We start from the raw sequence: 21203 nt of genomic DNA on the forward strand, positions 1-21203 counted from the left end.
ATATTTAATGTTTGCAGAATATTAATATTAAAATAATAGCATTCAAATAACATAACAAATCAAGTATAACTGATATTTTAGAAAATTTGTGGAGAGTGTGGAAATACTTTAAGAACAGTGACAGTTAAATGTTGTTAAGAAACCTTATGAGTTTTTCATAGCTGAGTATATATTTTAATCAATCTTTAACTAGCTTAGTGATTCAAATGTAAACACTCATGAGATGCAGATTATAACTTTAGCCAAGCAGGCTACAAGATCTCCAAAACATAGCCTAGTGATGTCTTTATTAATAGAATCATTGCCAAGACTGATGTTAAATTTGTTGGTAATAATCACATTAATAATATTGATCCACAGTGAAGCCATAAAAAATGGTAACACAACACCCAATGGGCAATTTGACCCCTTTTGAAAATGAATGGCCTTTGTTTCAGTGCTCTGAGTCAAAGCTTCTTGCACAAGGAGTTCTGTGTACAACAGAGATAAATACAGCGAATGCTCCTCCGACTATGAGACATTTGAAAGATGCTTTAATTTTTAAATGTCCACAATAAGTAAAACAATTTAAAAAAAGATGAGATATTTGGTTTTGTTTGCCAGTTTCTTTAATGTGGAAATGCAAGTCATCACAGCATAGGAAAGATCTATTAAAAATTTCCCCTCACATTATCAATTCATAAAAGCTTTGTTGTTAAAAATCAAAATGTCCTGAATCCCGACCTCCCCTTGAATCCCATGGAACTGAAAAACAACACAAACAAGAGCAAAAACAAAATAATGCTTACATTTTTTTCCCTTAAAAAGGAAAATGCTTGTGAGAAACTTTTTTTTAAACAAAAAAAGTTACATGTTACAGAGATTACACATCTCTACAATCATGTTAAACCACATGTTTGTGTCAATTAGAAACTTAAAACTCCAGCAGGAGCAGGCTCAAACATAAAAACATACTTAAAAAATATGAAAATTAAACAACTAATTAACTAACTTCCCATCATCACTACAGTCAAAAGTGCACAGAGCTGAAATGTTCAATAATGAACTGTGCAACTACATATTTCCAGATACTGCACATCTTGGAGTGAATGCTGAGGTATGACCTACGAGAGAAGGCATAAAATAAAGAGGAAAAAATTAAGCTTTTGTTCTGCAGGCCTTGAAGTCAGGGCTTAAATGTTAGGGATAGGAGAGGATAAAAAAAATAAAATAAAATAAAAAGAAATAAACTCACTGGCTTTAGATCAAAGTCAAACAAACAGAGTAATATCAGAAGAGGAGGAACTGAAATATCATAAACATTGTGCAAACTCAAAGGGTATGAATGAAGAAAATTAAGATTTTGGTGGTTTGTCAGTCACACATGACAGGATACACACATGCTCTCAACACACTTGTAGACACACACATATTATAATTACACAGGGACAATTATTTGGCACAAAAAGTCTTCCCACAAGTACTTTACACGAGTAACAAGCTGTGTACTCCCAGATAAACATGATACTGTAAAAGTAAACATTTTTGTGAGATGTGCCAAGGATACACCAATCTGATTTATTCATCTCCTGATACCTAAACTCAAATATCACAGTACTGATTAGTACTGATCAGTGCTCTGTCTTTTCTAAATGTAAAATCTGTGTAATGCTACATCGCTGAGTGAAACCCATTGGAATCATTCTTATATAGTGTTGCATAATTAACTTCATACGTCTTCTCAAACATGACTGAAGACATCCATACGTGGCCACTATTTTTAGGCTTGTGCATTTCGTATAGGGCTGCAAAATCAATCCAAATATTAATTGAAATTGCAATATGGTCAAGTGCAATAAGTTGCAGGGGCTTTGATTTGTTGCAAGTGACAGTTATTTTCAATGTTTATTAATCTGTTGATTATTTTATCAATTAACGATTAGTTGGTGATCACTGTCGCCAAAAGCCAAAGATGGCATCCTCAAATGTCTTGTATTGTCCACAACTCAAAGACGATCAGTTTGCTGTCAAGAGGAGTGACAAAACCAGACACTATTCACTTTTACGAAGCTGGAATCAGAGAATTCAATTTTCCTTAAAAATTCTCAGACAAATCCATCAATTCTCAAAACAGTCGGTGAACAATCTAATAGTTGACTACTAATCGATCAATCATTGCAGCTCTAGCAACAAAACAGCACTATAATGAAGTACTGTAGTGCTGCAGAGATGATCTGATCTACAAATCTTGTTCTCCAGATGTAAGGACAGATGTTTGTTTGGTACAGACCAAAACAAATGTCAAATGATCATAATATTATATAGTTTTTTTTCCAGTGAAAATGAAAACTGTTCAAAAATGATCATTCCAACTAATTCTGTCTCTCTCTCAAAATAATCACAATCTGATTTTTTTTAACCATACTGTACAGCCCTATATCTTAATTATGTTGTTCACAAGACTGTGGCCCCAAAACTGGCTGCCCGCTGTGATTATGAGTGCAGAAACACTGATCTGCTTCATAAAGTCAGTCCTGGTGCTGATACCGATGATCAGATCAGTGCATCCTTATTTAAAACTCAGATATGTTCTCACACTGTATTTAAGCCTCGGTTTTATCTAACGGCAACCGAAATCATGTCCTCTTTGAGTAGTGTGGTTATAGCTACGTTCAAGCATGCATCACTGCACCTGAGATATTGTTCATTAGCTCGCTGTGTGCTACCTTAAAGGATTAGTTTGCATTTTTCTGAAGTGGAGTTATATGAGGTACTTAAAAGTAGATGGTGGTCTGAACACCCCCAGCAGACAGGAGTACCGGCATGATTTTCACTTCTCTACTTTGCTGTCAGACAGGAAACCGTTGTTAAATAAGCCAGATATCACTCTCTCTAATGCAACCAGACTCCTTTGGCAAAAATAGTAATTTTACCTCTCAGAACACGGAAGTTGATTGTCTGAGGCAGCAGCAGATCATCAACTCCCACGTTCTGCAAGGGAGTCTATATGCTTTGGAGAGAGCGATAAAACGGTATCAGCTCCCCATCAGAAAGGGCTGTGTGATGCAAAAGTAAAGCAAGCACCTGAAATTAAGTTCCATTGTCCCGGAAACAATAAAAATAGCATCTGGGACGCACAGATACAGTGTCTGGCACAGTACATGAACTCAGAACAAATTTCTAAAAAAGGCATTATTTTGACAAACTGACCACATATTTGGAATCTAAATCTAAATTTTCTTGACTGTGAAAATATAAAAAATTAAGTCATTAAATGTAATGACATGTTAACAGTCCTACAGCAAATGTAAATGGCTGCTGACTCATGCAATCATTCATGGTTGATCAGTGCACTCACATAGGTGTCTTCTGAGATGCACTAAACATACGACTCAACTCTGAATACATTTTGTTGAAATGTAATCTTAGTTACTCATCAATGCTGCATGTGAATATGTTTACATTTGGAGGAACTTTTTGGTACAATGGTTATAAAGTCTGCGACAGCTGCAGGACTATGAGGGGGAAAAAAGTTCATTTTGAGCCTTGTGTAAAGCAGAATAAATATTATAGTGACAGGTTAGCTTGTCCACAGCAGATCATTGCTTAGCTTTCCTCACCAGGACTCCTGCTGCTTCTCAAACTCCTTTTACTGTAGCTAACACACTGACTGTGGAGAAGTACCTCATATAACCCCACTTCAAAAATTCCAAACTATCACTCTAAAGCGCTCCCAAAAAACTGCTGCTGTGAAACGAAATCCTCACTTTATAACATTCTCAAGTGGTGCATTTTGACTATCACTGTAGTTTCTCCTTCTTGCAGCCTTGAAAGGATTATCTATATACACATTATATACTGCTTACTTTTCCTCCTTGAATCAGCCATTGTGGCCCGCTGTTACTTAACACTGTTACTCAACCTCAGCTGAATGCACAAACGAAACGTAAAGTCAGCTGTTCTGTGAGTCTTAAGACACTCATTAAACTGACTGGATAAGAAGTCAAATTAAACTCAGTTGGAACCAAATGTGCCCTGAGCCTCAATCGTCCAGGATAAAAAGCACAGGAGGAGTGACGTAACTGGAAATGTCAACTGTTATCATTTCAAGTCATGGTGGAAGGACCTGCTTGAGTGCATCTCGAGTGTTTTGGCCCAGTTTGTCAGGAAATTTGACAGTGAAGTCCAAGATCATGTCGCCCCTCTTCTCAGGGCACTTGGACAGAGGGAGCCCTTCTCCGACGATACGCTTTTTCATTCCAGGTTTGACAACGTCTCTCGAGGTCACAGTGATGGTCCGGCCATCCAGTGTCGGTGCGTTGACCGTGCAACCACACAATGCCTGCAGAGAAAATGGAAAAACAGATATTCAGATAAATAAATCCACTAATGTCAAGTTTAAAATCAGCATCTTTAGTCCAAGTATTAGTGGAACCACAGAAAGTAGAAGAAGTGGACAGAGCTTCCGACTTTAAAAAGTGAAGTCAAATGCAGAAGTGCCTTAAATCTGCATTCTTGGCCAACAACCTCAAAGGGTCAAAACTCAAACTTGTATTTATTTTGGCCGAGCATGGAACAGTTGCTTAAAATGTTTTTCAGAAACATAGTGACTGTTCGGTGATAATGGCCACGCAGGACAACATTATTTCCTGATGAGTGAAAACCAAGTTATGTGACTCATCAGCTCCACACTCTCGTCAGCACTGCGCATGTGCTGGTTGCAAAAAACCCAAAGACAGCAACCCCCGTAATGCCAAACTCAGTGACGTCACACAGGCTCGGCTCACTAATTCTTCAGTCTATGATTGGAACAAGCATCTAAACAAAAATTATTGTAAGTACAGAATGATCATTTCTGATATCAGCATTCACTTACATCTCTGAGTGATATTTTTGCAGGATAAATGATATCTGAGCCCTCTCTTCTGAACACCGGGTGGGGTTTATCTTTGACTACAAACACCACATCTGCAGGAATGTTGGTGGGAGTTTCGTCACCCTCCTTAGGAAAAGTGATTTTTGTTCCCTCCTTCCAGCCACGCTTGATGTCGACTGTTAAAATCTTGTCTTCGTTACGCATGGTGCATCCGTCTGGGTTCAGTCTCTTGCGGGAGATCTTCATCTTTTTGGAGCAGCCTGAGAAGACCTCCTCCAGGCTCACCTTCAACTCGTGCACCACGGGTGGGTCCTTCTTTTTCTCGTGCGGTCTGTGAGGGCCTCCCACGTGGGATTTAAAGGATCTGTGAAACCCACCCATGCCACCCATGCCACCCATGCCACCCATTCTGCCCATGCCAAATGCTCCAAAGGGGTCATTGATGTCCATATCGTCCTCCCCATTTTGCGAGAAGAAATGATCGAAGGGGCTGCGGCCACCGAAGAACTCCGCGAATATCGCGTGAGGGTCTCCATGGAAGGTGTAGTTGTAGCTTGGTCCACTGTGTCCTCCACCTCCACCACCAGGTGAACCCTTCAGTCCTAAAGAGGAAGAAGACATAGACAAACATCAGAGGACAGGAGGAAATAAGAGCTTAAATGGGACAGAGCATTTGCAGTCAGGCCTCAGAGACTCTGGAACAATCTGTCCAAGGAAATCAGGACGGCAGAGTCAGTGATCTTTTAAATCCCCTCTCAAAATATACTTTTATCAGAGAGCCTGAGTTTGAACTGTTTTTGAACTGTTTATATTTTTAAAATGATTTCTTTTTCTTGCTTTTTACACTGTATTGTTTCATTGTTTGTTTATTGTGTTTTATGTTTTATCTGATTTCTTTTATAACCTGATGATTTTACAACCTGTTTTATTTAACAGCATTAGCTTTATAAAAGTGCTCTATAAATAAAGATCATTATGATTATTATTATATTATTAAATGATATAGGAGTGTTTGTCCACAACTTCACAATTCTTAAATTCTTAAAGAAACCAAAAAAAGATCAGATAACATTATATTGTCAGACTTTTTAAACTTACTGGTATCTGGTTCAACAATCCAGTATTGGTCAACCTTTAGTAGGAAATAAAAGCACGATAATATCTAAAGGATATTGGCCAATTAAGGCATTAAAATTAATCATTCTTATCAGCCCAAATTATTACTTCTGCCAATATAACCAGCCGATAAGATGATACTTTAATTACACGCACTCGATTCAAGAATATCTGCGATGTGCAGGTTTTTTAAGATTTGTGAAGGTGCGAACAGGGTGTTGAGATACTGATAAACTCATAAAAAGCCTCCTGTACAGCCTGACATGCTGGTTATCTGTACTGGCGAGTAACCAGGTCTATGCACTGATATGACACCACATAATTTATTAGTCAGTCAGTCGGTCAGTTGGGAAATATCATCACACCCAGCAGCAAAAATCCAACAGAGTACATCCCTTGTTTAAATTCACCAGTGAATTATTACCCCCTACAAAAATTCAATCAACAAACTGATGATGAAAGTAGTGCTCGTTGATGCTTAAATTAAGTCAGATCTGTGTCTGTCCCTGCACCATGAGGATGAAGACAGTAACATTACAGCCTAAAAGGCACAATTCTGCATTTTTACAAGTGGGAAAGCCAGAATTATCATTCCAGTGACCGACTGACGGGACAGGCAAGAACTCGCTTTTTCCAGCAAGTTCTCCAGCTAAACCCATTGTACACACACAGACACACACACAGACACACACACACACACACCTTTTCATTGTGAGGTTACTGGTGCAGAAAGATGCCAGAAACAGCAATGACTCATTAGGAGGGTGCATCAAGGTATTAAACAGATTTAACAGAATCAGAGAGTGCAGATGAAGATTATAGTAACAAGGGCTGCAATTAACGATTATTTTCATAATCGATGAATCAGTCGATTATTGACTCGATTGTCAGTCAGTGTTTCCGAAAGTCCAAGATGACATCCTCAAATTTCTCGTTTTACTCACAACCCAATAATATTCACTTTATTGTCACAGAGGAGTAAAGAAACATAAAATATTCATATTTAAGCTGAAATAAGAGAATTTTAATTTTTTTCTTCTTACAAATCACTCAAACCGATTAATCAATTATCAAATAGTTAGCAATTCATTCAATAGTCGATTAATCGTTGCAGCTCTAATAGAAACATAATAAGTTATATGAAAAGTAGAGTCATAAACCAGAAAACCACATGTGGGGAGAGGTCACCCTTACCTTCTTCTCCAAAGCGATCATAAATGTCCTTTTTCTTGGCATCACTGAGGACATCATAAGCTTCAGCGATCTCCTTGAATTTATCTTCTGCTCCAGGAGACTTGTTTTTGTCGGGGTGATAGCGCAGGGCCTGCTTTCTGTACGCCTTTTTTATCTCATCTTCGGAGGCACCTTTGGCTATTCCGAGCACTTTGTAGTAATCTTTACCCATCACAAAGACCGGTCACTTCTTCTCCCACTTCATAAAAACATCGTCAGAGCGAAAAGCTTCAGTTTCTGCACGGTGTCACAGCCAACGACGGGACATCCAGCGGCATGTCCAGCGTGTGGGCCAGGTTAACGGGATCCTCCGCAGCTGTCACCGCTGCCGCTGCAGACAATAGCTCGGCTAGCTAACTGTCAAGGTTAGCACCCCTCACTTGTCCCGGTCCCGAGACAACTTTCTACTCTTCACTGAGACGCGGACAAAAGATGCCACTTAAAGTAAACTACTCAACACAAAACAACGTTTTCGTACAGGAGTGTCCGTGTGCTGGCGCCGAGCTGTAAACCGTGCGAGGAAACTTCTGGAAGAAACTGGTGGTGCTGATGTGTGTCATCACCACCGAGGCGAGATAACTCACCCTTAACCAACTTCCTGTTTCGTTTAAACCGCAGGAGACATCAAAGAGTGGCCGCATCTGTCTTTAATTAAAAACACGAAGCCACACAATTACCAGCAGCTTCTCTAAATTAAATTAGTCCTGCTTGGATCTCTGAAATCATTTAATTGCGACTTCCATCAGTCCTCGGCATGTTTTCACAAAAGCACGCATGCGCAGTTTTGAGTCCTGCTGCTTTTGCTACCCATAGAGCAGGGGTCAGCAACCTGCCCCCTCTCCAGTGGCTCCCTGTGGCTGTGACAAATAATTATATGGAAATGGTTCATCTTTTTAACATTTTAATTTTCATTTATCATTGTTGTAGGTCTAAATAGAATAGAATAGAATGCCTTTATTAACATTTTAACAGATCAGCATACACATATGCTCCGCATATGTGACTACACAACAAATAACTTAAAAAAAGTGTATTAGGTGTGAAATAAAATAAAGATAAATTTATCTATATATTGCACTTAGGCCCTTATCTTACACCCGGCGCAAAGCCGTTGGTGGATTTGCTATCTTACACCAGCGCAGTTGCCATTTTTGCCACTTCTGCAAGATACACACACGTCTCCACAATCACACACAAACACCTTCATTTATGTTCAGTCTTTTCCCCACACAGGAGTGTGGGTTAGTAAACTGTCCTTTGAACATATTTTCTATCAGCAATAAATTGTAAATAGTGAAGTTAAAAGCATAAGGGTGTGTGTCTCGTGGCTGGCTGAGGCGAGCACACAATCAATGTGTCTCCACAATCCAAAGACACTTTTTATTACTGTTAAACAGTTCACATGCGTGTATGTGTGTGTGAAATTGTTCTCACTAAGGAATCAGGAATTATTACTATTATAAAGTCTAATAGATATCAACTGACCTGCAAAGTGTGTACATGATGGGATCACAGCTGTCAGATCGTCTTTAACAGATCAGTCATATGACAGCTGGAGCAGCTGTAGTGTTTGTGACTGTGTGTTTATTGGGATCCAGAAAAACAAGGTTTGAACAATTCTGATCTTATATCGTTATATCTGACCACGAGACCAGTCCAACCTGGGAAGAAAACGTTATGTGTACTACTGTCAGAGCTTGATGCTGGGGGGAAAACCTATGTGTAATTTTTGGCAAGGGTTTTCCACCAAGCATTTTGCACAATTTTTGCTCAGGTGGGTGTTCAGCGAGGTTGATGTGCAGCTTCGTGGTCAGTCTCTCCTCTTCCCTGCTCCTCACTCATCTACCCCACTCCTGCCCACCAGCAAGAGTGGGGTAGACGAGTGAGTATAAATAAATAAATAAGCATTTATTGGCTGGCATTCAACAAGAAATCTGAGGCAATCTGATTATGAATATATTATTTTTAACATACCTACAGTTTTTTTTTCTACAGCAAAAATGTTTCTTCCTTTGACCACAACACTCTGATGACCAGTGCCATGTTACAGCATTCCTCTGACATCACAGCTTATGTTACAACCTTTGAAAAAGAAGTAGGTTCAGTTCAGCATAAAACTGAGGTTATTTTTTCCCCATTTGTTGTTTCTGATCATCAGTATAAAAATGATTAGGTTTAGCACAGGGATATTCTAATACAAGACTTAAAAAATGATCTTGGTATGCAAACAGTGACACCACTGCCTGCTGCTGGCTTGAACTGCTTGACCAGTTATAAATAGACCATAGTAGAATATAGATATGCAGTTGGCCATGTGCGATGATGAGTTGACCCTCTGCGATGAAAGGCATCTTTGATCTTCTCCCAATCAGCATTTTCTTCACCCAACAAAGTATTTTGGAAACGATGCTAGAAATCTTGAAGTAGACGTTCCCTGAAATAAACATGTTTGTCTTTGTTCTGGAGGTCAGAAAGAGAAAAGAACGCTGGCAGGAGCCACACAGGTGGTCTGGGGGAGGGGGAAGTGTTGGCATGTGGAGGTCTTTCATCCCATGGATCAGGCTTTTAATGGAGCCACTGTGTCACTGAGTTACCGAGTGAGGAGCAGAGCAGACAGGAGATGTGTCTTACAGGTCTAATGAGAGCACACCGGCATTTGTCACTGCAGGCTGGGGCTGTATGTGGCTTCCCAAGGTTACCAAGCTGCTGCAGAGCAAATCAGGCAACTTATATTTAGCCTTGCAAATGGCGCGCTGTGGATTATGTCTTAGGCCTCTCCGGTTTCGTCTTCAGTGCGTTTTGTTGCATGAAGGGGGGCTGTGGATCATGAAGTGGCTGCTATTCAGGTGAGAAGCAGGTTCACTTCACGTTCTTAGGCCAGATCTACTTCCTCCACTTATTCTCCTCATTTTCTTGCCTCCACTTTCTCACTTACACGCACTTCTTCTGAGGAAAAAAAAGTGTTTATGGTCTCACATATTTCCGTCACTCTTCTTCTGGAGGTGTAGGGCTATTCAGAGAGTCCAAAAGACACCAAAGACGACCCCCTTGAGTTGGACTGACAGTTGTGTGGAGGGTGAACAGGCGGTTTGCTTTCCATACCAGCAGAGGACGACCAGCGACAGTCACTGGACACATCACAGATTATTTCTTCATTCACAGCCTACTGAGGTTTGGGATCAAACGGTATCATGGATGTACTCGCCTTAGAGGCAAAGAATGTGGGTGGACCTGAACCAGAGAAGAAGTCTGCAGGTCCGAGGCCAAAGCCAAAACCTCCCAAAAAGGCCAAAAGGATTGTTTACTTTGAGGTGGAGATTGTGGACTTAAAGACTAAAGAGAAGCTGCTGCTGCTGGACAAGGTGAGTGTGTGTGTTGAACGGGGGGTTTCTGATTTCTCTCACCTTTTATATTGACCTTAATGGTTTTAGAGGATTGGAAGTAGAGGAGAATGGAGACTGTTGCAAAACTTTTTGCATTTCCCTCAGTTTCTCAAAGACTATTTGGACTAGACCGGGGGTCTAAAACATTTTTCAGGCCATGGATCCCTTAGTTGATTATGAGACAGAGCAGGGACCCCCTATCCCACATATATCTCACTGAATATATTTGGATTTTCTCTCATTTGCTCCTACTCATAGCTGCTAAGTCAGCAGCATGGCTAATGTTACATGTATTAACGTCACCCTCTATACTTTTGCTGGTAATTTAAAGTGGAGGGTATGTCAGAATATCTTGCTCAAAACAAAAACTTATTGTGGTTCAAAACAGTGTCTGTATAGGCTACACTTAGGATGATAATACAACGAACAGCTTGTAGCAACACGCAACGAACAGCATGTTTTAATATGTTTTGGATAGGTGATTTAGTAGGTTAGCTAGCTTTTGGTGTTGAGCAAATGAAATATTTTTTTAATATGTAGAAAGATTTATATTTGCTAACAATTTGTTGGATTCATGGTAATGTGCATTTTCAGCCATATTTAATTATTTTTATAAAAAAAAAAAAAAACACACACCAAAAATCACAATAATTTGGCAGACCCTCTGCAGTAACTCTGAGTACCCCCCCCTGGGGTCACAAACCCCCTGTTGAAGATCCAAGGACTAGACCAACTAAATATTTATATACAATATATTAAACTAAAATATGAAACATCTGGCTGCTCATTACCTATACCATTAAGGATAATTCCATTCAAAATATCATTAACAATATTTACTCCGATGTTGCAGCTGACCCCAACCCTTGGGACAGATGCAACACAATCAGGGGTTGATTGCAACATGTTAAAAATACATTAAATTTCGCTATCAACTTTATCTCTTTGTCTCAATGTTTAATGTGTAGAACAAAGGCATACTGTGAGTCACTGTGCAGATGTTACAGATGTTATTCATTCTCTCTAGATTTCAGTGTGAGACAGGATGAATGGAGCAATTTACAATAAAGTTTTATTTAACACGTATTTATTGTATAAAACAGTAACAGTGATATGGTTGTGTGGTCTGTTTTGTTATGGCTGCCAGAGGCTAACCATGTTAGGAGTTAACCAAACAAGGGTCCAAACTAGTTACGTTTTTATTAATTCATACAAAAGTTCAGGACAGTGTAACAAAAACAGAGGGTATGTACTGATCTCACTTTCCCATTGGGTCACGCCCCCTCAGTTGGAATGAGTGGCAAAACTTCTCACAACATGGCTGAATTTAGTAGGGGAAACTGCGAAAGAGTAAAACAATTGATCATCTGTGTAATGTTAACGGCAGTTGGACTCGACAGTGATCCTTACAACTTGGCAAAGACACAGAAGTCCATGGACATTGACATTTGGCCAGGAATCAGGTTTCCTGACATTTATAATGATCTTATTTCAACACAAAGCAAAAAAGGCATGTAAAAGTGGTTGCTTGGTCATAACATTACTTAAATGCAGAATTAGTTGGTAAAATTACAGTGACAGGAACACCAAAATTGGAGAGACCTGTTCTCATGCAGCAGTGTTGAGGATGCATGATTGTTGCATGAAATATAAAGATGCTTAATATTTAATTCATAGGTAACATTAGTCAATACATTATATAACTTGGATTACACAAAACAGCAAATGGGAATCCATGTTTCAGTGTTTTTCTGAGTTATAACAACCAATTCGCCTCTCTTTTCTTTAGTGTTTGGCAAAAAGATTGCTCCATTTCTGGAAAGCTAATGCTACCACTCGTCTTTTTGTCACTGTGACATCATATGCATACCTGCTATACTTATCATGAAAAAAAAAAATCAAACTTCCAAAACAAGTAAATAAATGCAGCAGCAGATGTGCATGAATCTTTTGTCCTTCTGAACATGTGCAGTATAAATATCACTCTAGCATTTTTCTGATTGTAGGAATAAGAATTGTTGCAACCATCCCCTGTTGCAACCGTCCCCAGTCTACCCTTCCTGCTTGAACCAGTGCATGATTGATTCTGATCACAGATATTTTCATAAGTCCAGTACAAAACACCTAAAGAGTGAAGGAGAACTTGTATGATTCCATAGATTTTATGTTTAATTACTACAGTTCATCACCTCTCGGTGGATCCTTTTTATGTTTCATGATTTAAACATCTCATTTCTGTTCTAAAAGTCGCTCACAAGCAGAGACTGTGATCACTTTGCAGTGACGTGAGAGGAAACATGTTTGTTTTAGCTCAAGAACTGCAGGGTCATCACTGTGAGCAGGACGGGTAATTTTACAGATAATCATCTACTTCACAGGCGGCCTGGTCAAGTGCAGCCATTATCAGTTACGTTTCTATTGAGCCAGGGTTGCAGTTAGGAGGTGAGAATTCCCTCTTCATCTGCCAGGTATTTTCTGTTCTAGTTACACTACGTGCCTGTTCTGCTCTGGGCCAGCAGGCAGGCAGACACACATGATTAGCAGCTTGTATAAATGTGCAGAGTCGTGTCAAAAAGCACCAGGGATCACATTGCAGATGAAAATGCAAGTCTGACAAATTCCAAAAGCTAGTAAAACTTCTGCAGTAGAGACGGTGATACAAATCACTTCTGCTTTTGTATTTTTAGCGCTCAGTGCCTTGTGAATTGATTTAAAAATGTCAATATGTTCATTTGCACACTGGCTTAATTTTCACATTTTGATTGCAGGTTGAGCCAACTGCCACTATTTTGGATATTAAAGCTTTATTTCAAAAATCATGTGAGTACATTTAAGACATTTTTGACAAATTGTGTCAATTTTCTATTTATTCCTACCTTAATGTTTAATAGGGATGTAACAATACATCAAATATTGCAATAGAAAAATGTCTTAATATGTGATAATTATTTTTATTTTATTTTATGAAAAGACTGCTATTGACTCCAGTATTGTTTTTTGCACATGCTCAGGTCGTGGCTGCCTACTTTTATTTTAGACAGAAGAAGTAAAGCGCAAACACTTTAAAGCTACTACCAGGAGTTTAAAACTGGTTATGAAACAGTCTCATTTTATTACTGATGCCACCATTTGACCTACATAGCTATTCTTTAATGCCTGCCACCAGTTTGGATTCTCTTTGAAATCAGACGAAACAATTCGGTGTTTACTTTTTTTTTTACAGTCAATGTTAGAGTGAGTAGCCTGTTAGCTGGTTAAAAAGAAGGAGAAAGAGATTTTTATTTAGATAATTATATTTCTGATGCTATTTTTTGGTTATAATGGTGGAAACACTACTGTTTTTAGTCAACAGGGGGCTTCAAAATCAACAAAATATGAAAATATGATTTCTGTGTTAAGGATTATTTGGGCAGACCTGAAATATGGCTTTATGATGTGCAACAAGGGCTGTTCATGTCAGGTCATTTTCAGGTCGTAGTGTTTCAGAGCAGAGAAAACTGTAAATTTCTTCATGGTTTTGAGACCAAATTTTATATATTTAGTCATTATTTTAATCATTCAAATTTGCCTGTGTGGTGTTGGTCAGTGACCAACTCAGAACACACATTTATTGCTGCTTTCCACTACCTTTAAGTTAAGAAAAACACATTTTATACAAACAAAAAATGCTTAATGCATCAGATTTACTTTTTAATATAGGACAGTTTTTTCAAGCTGTTATTTTAATTAGTTTTTTTAACATTGCGATCAATGTATTGTTACATCCCTAATGTTTAATAAATGTTTTCTTGAGCACGCCAACTAAAGTTCCTCTCCATCTTGACAGATCCAAAGTGGTATCCAGCCAGACAGTCCCTGCGTTTGGATCCAAGTGCGTCCGCCTTTTTACAATAAATTCTGCATGTATCCACTTCAGTTGATTGACAGGTGATATGTGATGTTGTCTGGTCCTTTACCGTCATGTTTCTCAGAGGCCAAGTGTCTCAGGGATGAGGAAGTTCTGCAGACACTACCTGTGGGAACCACAGCCAGCTTTTACTTCAGTGACCTAGGACCCCAGCTCACATGGGGAACCGTGAGTCTGCATGTGCACAGACACACTGCTCACTGCTCATACTGCTCAAAGTCTGTGAATTATCTTGAGTAACCGGGTCATGATTTCTGGAAAGAGATATTGCCTGAGTTTTTAAAACAAAAATTTTTGGCAATTTGAGCAAAACCGAGTGCAATTTAATCCCATTTTGTTTGACAGAAGGCAGACATCTCCAAAACTCAACAATTCACACCAAAACAGTCTAGATGGACAAATCGCACTGTCCCTTTAATGAACTAAACGATTCAGTTCACATGGTCCTTTTCAAGTCTAAATTTACATGCCTGGTTTCTGGATGTGATTGATGTTTCTTTTATCTTGGCTTGCTTTGTGAAATGGTCTGCAAACTATACTCGATTTGTACTTAATAGACTGAAACATGTGAGACCTCTGGTATGGTCTTTTAAGATTCATGTACTTAAAATATAAACAAACAGCCTCTCACCCACTCAATAACTCTCGAATATAAATATCAACCCACAGTGACAGATGGAGGTGATTTGCCGCAGTTGGTTTTCCTCTCACCACCTGCACCGCCTGTCCTCTGTCCTAGGACATATAATCTCACAGCCTCATTTCTCCGAAAGGTGTTTATCCCCATGACCTCTCACTTGCCTTTCACTGTGCCTCTTTACTCACCCTTGCCCACCCACTCTCTACATTCCCTGTCCTTACCCACCCTGTCACAACCCGCAGCGCCATGCCAGGCTTCGGACTAATGTCACAGAGGGTGGATGGGGCATGAGCTGCCCCAGCTGAGATCACCAGTAGCTGCTGGTCGGGCACGCTGAGCTAGGGCTCTGCTCAAGGTGCTGATTCAGGGATCAGTTTCACTGCCAGCTGCGCTGCTTCGCTTGATCATATCATTTGTGTAAAGCTGGTATTACAAGCTGTCTTAGTGTGTCGTTCGCTCCATGGGCACATGTTGAATACTGTTACTGTTGCGCCGAATGGCTGTCAGTGCTGAGGAGAGGTAGACTGATTGTTTTAGCTTCAAGATGGCTTCGACAAACATGTTGTAAGAGAAATCAGAGCCATACTGGTGTCAGTTGCATGTTTGCCCTTTGGCAGAGGGTTTAAACCATTGACATATAAAGACAGACTCCGCGGCTCCACTTCCACCCACTGTACAAAACTGAAGCCAAAATATCCCGGTTACAAGTGCTGCCATCTTGCACTGGTGATGTCATTGAGAGCCAGAGTCTGCACAGTAATGACCGGCGTTAGAGCCGCGCTCCGAAGTTCCCGCCCACACAGCCGGCCGACTCAATCATGAGCGGAGCTTGGCTTTCAAACATGGCAAGAAACCCAGTTTTTATTGCATCAAGTTACTAATTAAAACCAAACTCATGAGAGGAATGAATACTTGAACAAATATCAGGGTGATAAAAACTACCTAAAATGACAGAAGCCATCTTTGGGAAAAATTCATTTGATGTGAACTTTTAGTTTGGCCCATGTCCTAACATTGGGGATATTGGATTTCTGACCCATACTGCACCCAGCTATCAGGGGGTGTTCAAGATGCTTTGGCTTCACTTTTAGGGAGCTCTCATGTCACCTATTATTTTATATAATTAAATAGATAATAGAAAAAATCTGGTTTCCCTGGCTCCTCCTGTTGCTTCTAATTGCATGAATCCTCCATGCCTGAACAAAAACATCCAACCAGAGCCAGAGGGAGTCAACGCAGGTGGCTTGGGCCGATCTTCCAACCCAAAACGTCAATATCTGACGACTTGGGAACGAGATTCAGCAGTCAACTATCTTTCTCCAGAATGGTCCAAGGTGGGGCACAGGGATGCACCTGAATCCAAATACTTAATTTGGGAAAGCATAAATAATACAATAGAAACAGATAACTCTTCCTAAATCAATGAAGCAACACAAGACAGTGTGTTTTAACGTCATTATTAACATGACAGTAATGTGGTTAGTAAGCATCACTGGAGTGCTTATAATGATTTTAAAGCTCGCCTTTGAGTGTAATATTGCAATTATACAACAGGTTACTGATATAATAAAAAATCTAATCAAGATTTATTCATATCGAGGGGCAACTGCTCTCAAAACAAAAACCTTGTTATCTGTGTTTCCGCAGAAGCACATTGTGTCTGACTAATATCTGGAAAACAATCAGTCATGTAAGTACACTGATATGTAATGTAACCTAGTTTACTACTCCAGCAAGTAGGTCTACAGTTCTTAATGACCAGCAACAGAGATGATTTCTGGCCTCTGTTGAATCAGCCAGCCAACTTGATCTAACATTGACATTTCTAATGATCGCGGGATTTACAAAAGTGAATAAATACCACATATACAAACACTAAACTGCTTTGTTAGCTCAGTCTTGTTGTAATTAAGATAATAAATAAATAATTTTACATTGACAGATTTTAACTGCGTCCACAAACTTAACATCTGTATTTGATGACCTGGGAGTGAGACTCAACAATCAACTTTCTTCAGAATAACTAACCGCACCTTTAATTCTTAGAGCTGTTAATTGTAATGCTGTTCATGGCTTCATTTGTAACGGCTGTGTTTTGTGCAGCTTTTGTGCATATTTTTGCACTTCCTGTCATGCATCTGGCAGCAAATCAAGAAAAACAACATTTAAAGCTTCTCTGTCTTTTCTCTGCTCACTTCAGGTGTTCCTGGCAGAGTGTGCTGGCCCACTGATCATCTACTTAATGTTCTACTTCCGCCTTCCCTTCATCTACTCTCCGAAATATGACTTCACTAGCAGCAAGCACTGGGTAGTACAGTGAGTGTCAGCTTGCTTGTGCTTTCAGGGATCTGTTGCAATTCTGCAGTGATGTATAACACAATCCCAGCTTTGCACAGATGACACAGAGTCGGGGCCAAGTGTAACCGACTGCAGCAGGGCAATGTACAGCTAAATATACAGCTACATATGTGTGTCTTGTTGCAGCTTGGCCTGCATATGTCACTCCTTCCACTACATCAAGAGGATTCTGGAGACAATGTTTGTCCATCGCATCTCCCACGGGACCATGCCTCTCAGAAACATATTTAAGGTGACTGAGCTGTATAATTTTGGCTTTTGAATGTGATATACATTAAGTTACTAGAAATCTGAGCCAAATCTATGTGGAGCTCTATTTTGACACTTTGACTTATTATAGTCGTTCCTTCTATTCCAGAACTGTGGCTATTACTGGTGCTCTGCAGCTTGGATGGCGTACTACATTAACCACCCTCTCTACACCACGCCCTGTAAGTGCACACGACTGCAATTCTCACTGCAACTCATCAGTCGACAGAGATGGGAAGTAGAACTCTTCATTACTGCACTTAAGTAGATTTTTAAGGTATCCGTACTTTACTTGAGTATTTATTTTCAACCTAAATTTCAACCTAAAAGGATGGGACAATAACACACATGTATCCATCAGTGTATATTGACCACGACAGATGGAACAAGATGAAAAACGACGTAACCAGACAAAAAGGACATAAGATAAAAAGACAAAAAATATGTAACAGGACTAAAACAATGTAACAAGATAAAAAAAAGTGTAAGAAATGCTACAAAAAAGATATTACAAGGCAAAAAACAACATAAAAGATGTAACAAGACTAAAACTTATTTAACAAGATGAAAAACGATTTAAAGGCGTAGCAAGTTTAAATATTATGTAATATAAAAAATATGTAACATGACAAAAAATACAACATAAAACATGCAACAAAATGATGTAAAAGATGTTAAAAAAAAGACTAAATACTGTGTGTACTTAAGCCACCTCTGTCAGTCAAAGTTAATACACTTTTTGATTTTACATTGGCAGATTACGGGCAGCAACAGGTGAATACAGGACTCTACATTTTCTTGGTAAGTTTGAGACGTGTTTAAATTGTGTATTTCTGGTTCAGTAGAGGCATCTTCCAGACATAAAACCCAACAATCTGTTGTTATGTAAATGATCATCTCTGGATGTCTTTATTCCCACAGTTCTGTCAAATAGGGAATTTTTCCATCCATGTTGCTCTTCGTAACCTGAAACTACCAGGTGAGCATTTTATAACAACACACATAGTATTTATCTGTATTTTTACAGTGATGGCATTCTGATTTTTAAAAACAGCAGCTAACAGTAAAAACCTCATACTGTTGTGTTTGTGTTTAGGTTCAAAAACTAAGAAGATTCCTTACCCAACAAAAAATCCCTTCACATGGATTTTTTGGCTGGTCTCTTGTCCGAACTACACATATGAAGTAAGTCCACTCTACATTGATTTTATTAAAGAAAAATAAGCACAATGTTTTTGAAACATGTCCTATTGATGTAGAAAAATGTTTGGCTTCACAGTTAATTGAAACATTTATACAGGTGGCTGGCATTACACTGAAAAGTAAAATCAGCTCAGCTGTTCATCGCTTTGGATAAAAGCATTTGCTACATGAAATTGTAAATTGTAAACTTGCCAGTGGGACAAGATGCCCCACTCTCCCTTATAACTTTGGCAAATATTAATTACAATTCTAACTATGACTCACAGGCTCATATCAACTTCAGATAAACTTTATAACACATTTTTGCACAGAACAAGGCTGGTAAATGTTGTCCCCCACCCATCAGAAGGGATCTTTTAATGGCCAGTGTGAACACGTTTCGATGTTTAATTTGTTGTATTTTACTTTAATTTAAGTTTTAAGTTAGCAAAGGTCCGCATTACAACTCTGACATACTAAAAGAATTCAGTTGCAGTGTCTGTATTTAATCTGTGCAATAATATGCCCTTTGCTGCCATCTACTGGTTACATCCTACACCTGTACCATGAATCTCAATGCACTGTGTGTCTGTCTGTGTGTGTGTGTGTGTGTGTGTGTGTGTGTGTGTGTGTGTGTGTGTGTGTGTGTGTGTGTGTGTGTGTATGTGCAAACTTCTTGCTCACAGCTGGGCTCTTGGATCGGCTTCACAGTGATGACCCAGTGTGTGCCTGTGGCTTTCTTTACTCTTGTGGCCTTCATCCAGATGACTGTGTGGGCCAAAGGCAAACACCGCAGCTACTTAAAGGAGTTCAGAGATTACCCGACCCTGCGCTCCTCCATACTCCCCTTCATCCTATAGAGCCTGGCAGAGAGGACAACAGTTGCTACACATCCAACCCCCCCTTCACTGATCGGGCCTTTTTCTGAGGGCCTCTCCATCCACTGGATGTCAGAAAGTGTGTGCTGAGGTTGACAGCACGGATGGATTTTGGTCATGTGGACTCCATGTAACATTTTCTTACATGTCAGTCCATAACGAGGAGTTCCAGTTACTCAAAGTGTTGGACTGGTGCAGGACTGTTACAGGGAAAGAAAGCCTTCAGAGTTAAATGCAGCAAAGTCTTAATTTAATGTTGTATGTGAGCTTGAAGAGCAAGACGATGGTTTCTTTTTTTTTTTTTCTTTTTTTTTTTTTTTGCTATTTGGGGAAGTTTTAACATGTTTGATTAATAGTGCTAGTTAGTTTTAAAAAATCACATTATTTTCTTAGCTTCTGGCAACCCGATCAGTAAAGTTTCCCACAAAATGGACAAACCAAGAGGCTGATCTGCATCCTTAAATGAATGTGCAGCCTGGAGCTGACAACTTCGTGGCCTCATTTACACAGTGGGAAAAAATGTTGTACTCTTGTGTTCCAGGTTGCAAGTCGTATAAACACAGGGAATCTGACAAATCATCATCATGTCATCGCTTCATCACGGATCAGCAACTGAAAAGATAATAAATGCTGAACATCTGGAGAGACATTGGGCCACATTTCAAGCTAAAACATTTGATAACCCTACTATAAGACAGTAAAATCTGCATTCAACCACTTCCTAGCTAACATTACCGTTTGAAAATGTTACATGATATGACAGGAAAGGCATAAAGTAAAATACATAATACAAATACAAGCCTGGAAGTAAAATACATTGGATGTAATCAAGCTTGCCATGTAGGTTAACAATAATGTCCCGTCTCTTCACCCAAATGTTCTGGTTTAGTCAGTAACGTTATGTGACATTTTGCTAACTGGAACACGTTCCTGTGTAATGTGGATTACATCTCACTCAAATGTTTGTTACAAGCACTTCAGCAGTGAGTGTTTTCTGTGGCAGTGGTTAAATGCTAACGTTAGCTGTTGTGTAACAATAGCCAATGGGTTATCAAATACGTTGTTTCACCTTGAATAAATCTGATTTCCCTTCAGATTTTCACAATCCGTTGGTTTTTTTTTCAGTTCAGCAGGTGGTGAAATTATATACGACTTGAAATTTGGAACACAGCAGTAACATGTATTTGAGCTTCCCACCCCGAGTGTGACATCAAAGGGAAAAAGGCTGCCGTGAGAAAATGATGAATGCAGTACGCCACTAATCTGACTGATCCAAATGACCTTTACACCACGGCAGAGCTAGTTCTGTCTGGATTGGAAATTTCATGCCAATTCCCACGTTTTCCACCATGGGTGAGGGAAAACTGCTTCTTTTTGTCTGTACATGGATCGAGTGTATTTG

At 39.4% G+C, this 21203-nt stretch overlaps 2 protein-coding genes across 3 annotated transcripts; one reads left to right on the forward strand and one right to left on the reverse strand.

The window, feature by feature from the left end:
- Positions 1 to 3388: 3388 nt before the first annotated feature.
- dnajb1a (DnaJ heat shock protein family (Hsp40) member B1a) lies at positions 3389 to 7922 on the reverse strand. Its single transcript, XM_084744492.1, has 3 exons — positions 7166 to 7922; positions 4856 to 5457; positions 3389 to 4321 (listed from the first exon to the last, which is right to left on the reverse strand). The coding sequence occupies exons 1-3, from the start codon at positions 7374 to 7376 to the stop codon at positions 4091 to 4093; spliced, it is 1044 nt and encodes a 347-aa protein (XP_084600618.1). The 5' UTR covers positions 7377 to 7922; the 3' UTR covers positions 3389 to 4090.
- A 1526-nt stretch (positions 7923 to 9448) lies between these two features.
- tecra (trans-2,3-enoyl-CoA reductase a) lies at positions 9449 to 20481 on the forward strand. Of its 2 annotated transcripts, none has more exons than XM_084744789.1 (12): positions 9449 to 10050; positions 10207 to 10566; positions 13356 to 13407; positions 14414 to 14458; positions 14559 to 14662; positions 17335 to 17450; positions 17619 to 17724; positions 17851 to 17923; positions 18499 to 18542; positions 18663 to 18720; positions 18838 to 18926; positions 19610 to 20481. In XM_084744789.1, the coding sequence occupies exons 2-12, from the start codon at positions 10396 to 10398 to the stop codon at positions 19781 to 19783; spliced, it is 1032 nt and encodes a 343-aa protein (XP_084600915.1). In that variant the 5' UTR covers positions 9449 to 10050; positions 10207 to 10395; the 3' UTR covers positions 19784 to 20481. The 2 variants fall into 2 exon arrangements, with proteins under 2 accessions (XP_084600915.1, XP_084600914.1); XM_084744788.1 differs by having other exon boundaries at positions 10213 to 10566.
- The last annotated feature ends 722 nt before the right edge of the window (positions 20482 to 21203 follow it).

This window comes from Lutjanus erythropterus, chromosome 19 (assembly GCF_056507025.1).
Source record: "Lutjanus erythropterus isolate fLutEry1 chromosome 19, fLutEry1.hap2, whole genome shotgun sequence".
Classification (NCBI taxonomy): domain Eukaryota; kingdom Metazoa; phylum Chordata; class Actinopteri; order Lutjaniformes; family Lutjanidae; genus Lutjanus; species Lutjanus erythropterus.

Coding starts and splice junctions, on each gene's coding strand:
- dnajb1a (XM_084744492.1), bottom strand. CDS start 7,376: ATGGGTAAAGATTACTACAAAGTGCTCGGAATAGCCAAAGGTGCCTCC. Junction 5,458..7,165: donor TGATCGCTTTGGAGAAGAAG/GTAAGGGTGACC, acceptor CTTCCTCTTTAG/GACTGAAGGGTTCACCTGGT. Junction 4,322..4,855: donor CAAAAATATCACTCAGAGAT/GTAAGTGAATGC, acceptor TTTTCTCTGCAG/GCATTGTGTGGTTGCACGGT.
- tecra (XM_084744789.1), top strand. CDS start 10,396: ATGGATGTACTCGCCTTAGAGGCAAAGAATGTGGGTGGACCTGAACCA. Junction 17,924..18,498: donor CCCTCTCTACACCACGCCCT/GTAAGTGCACAC, acceptor TTACATTGGCAG/ATTACGGGCAGCAACAGGTG. Junction 18,721..18,837: donor TCGTAACCTGAAACTACCAG/GTGAGCATTTTA, acceptor GTTTGTGTTTAG/GTTCAAAAACTAAGAAGATT.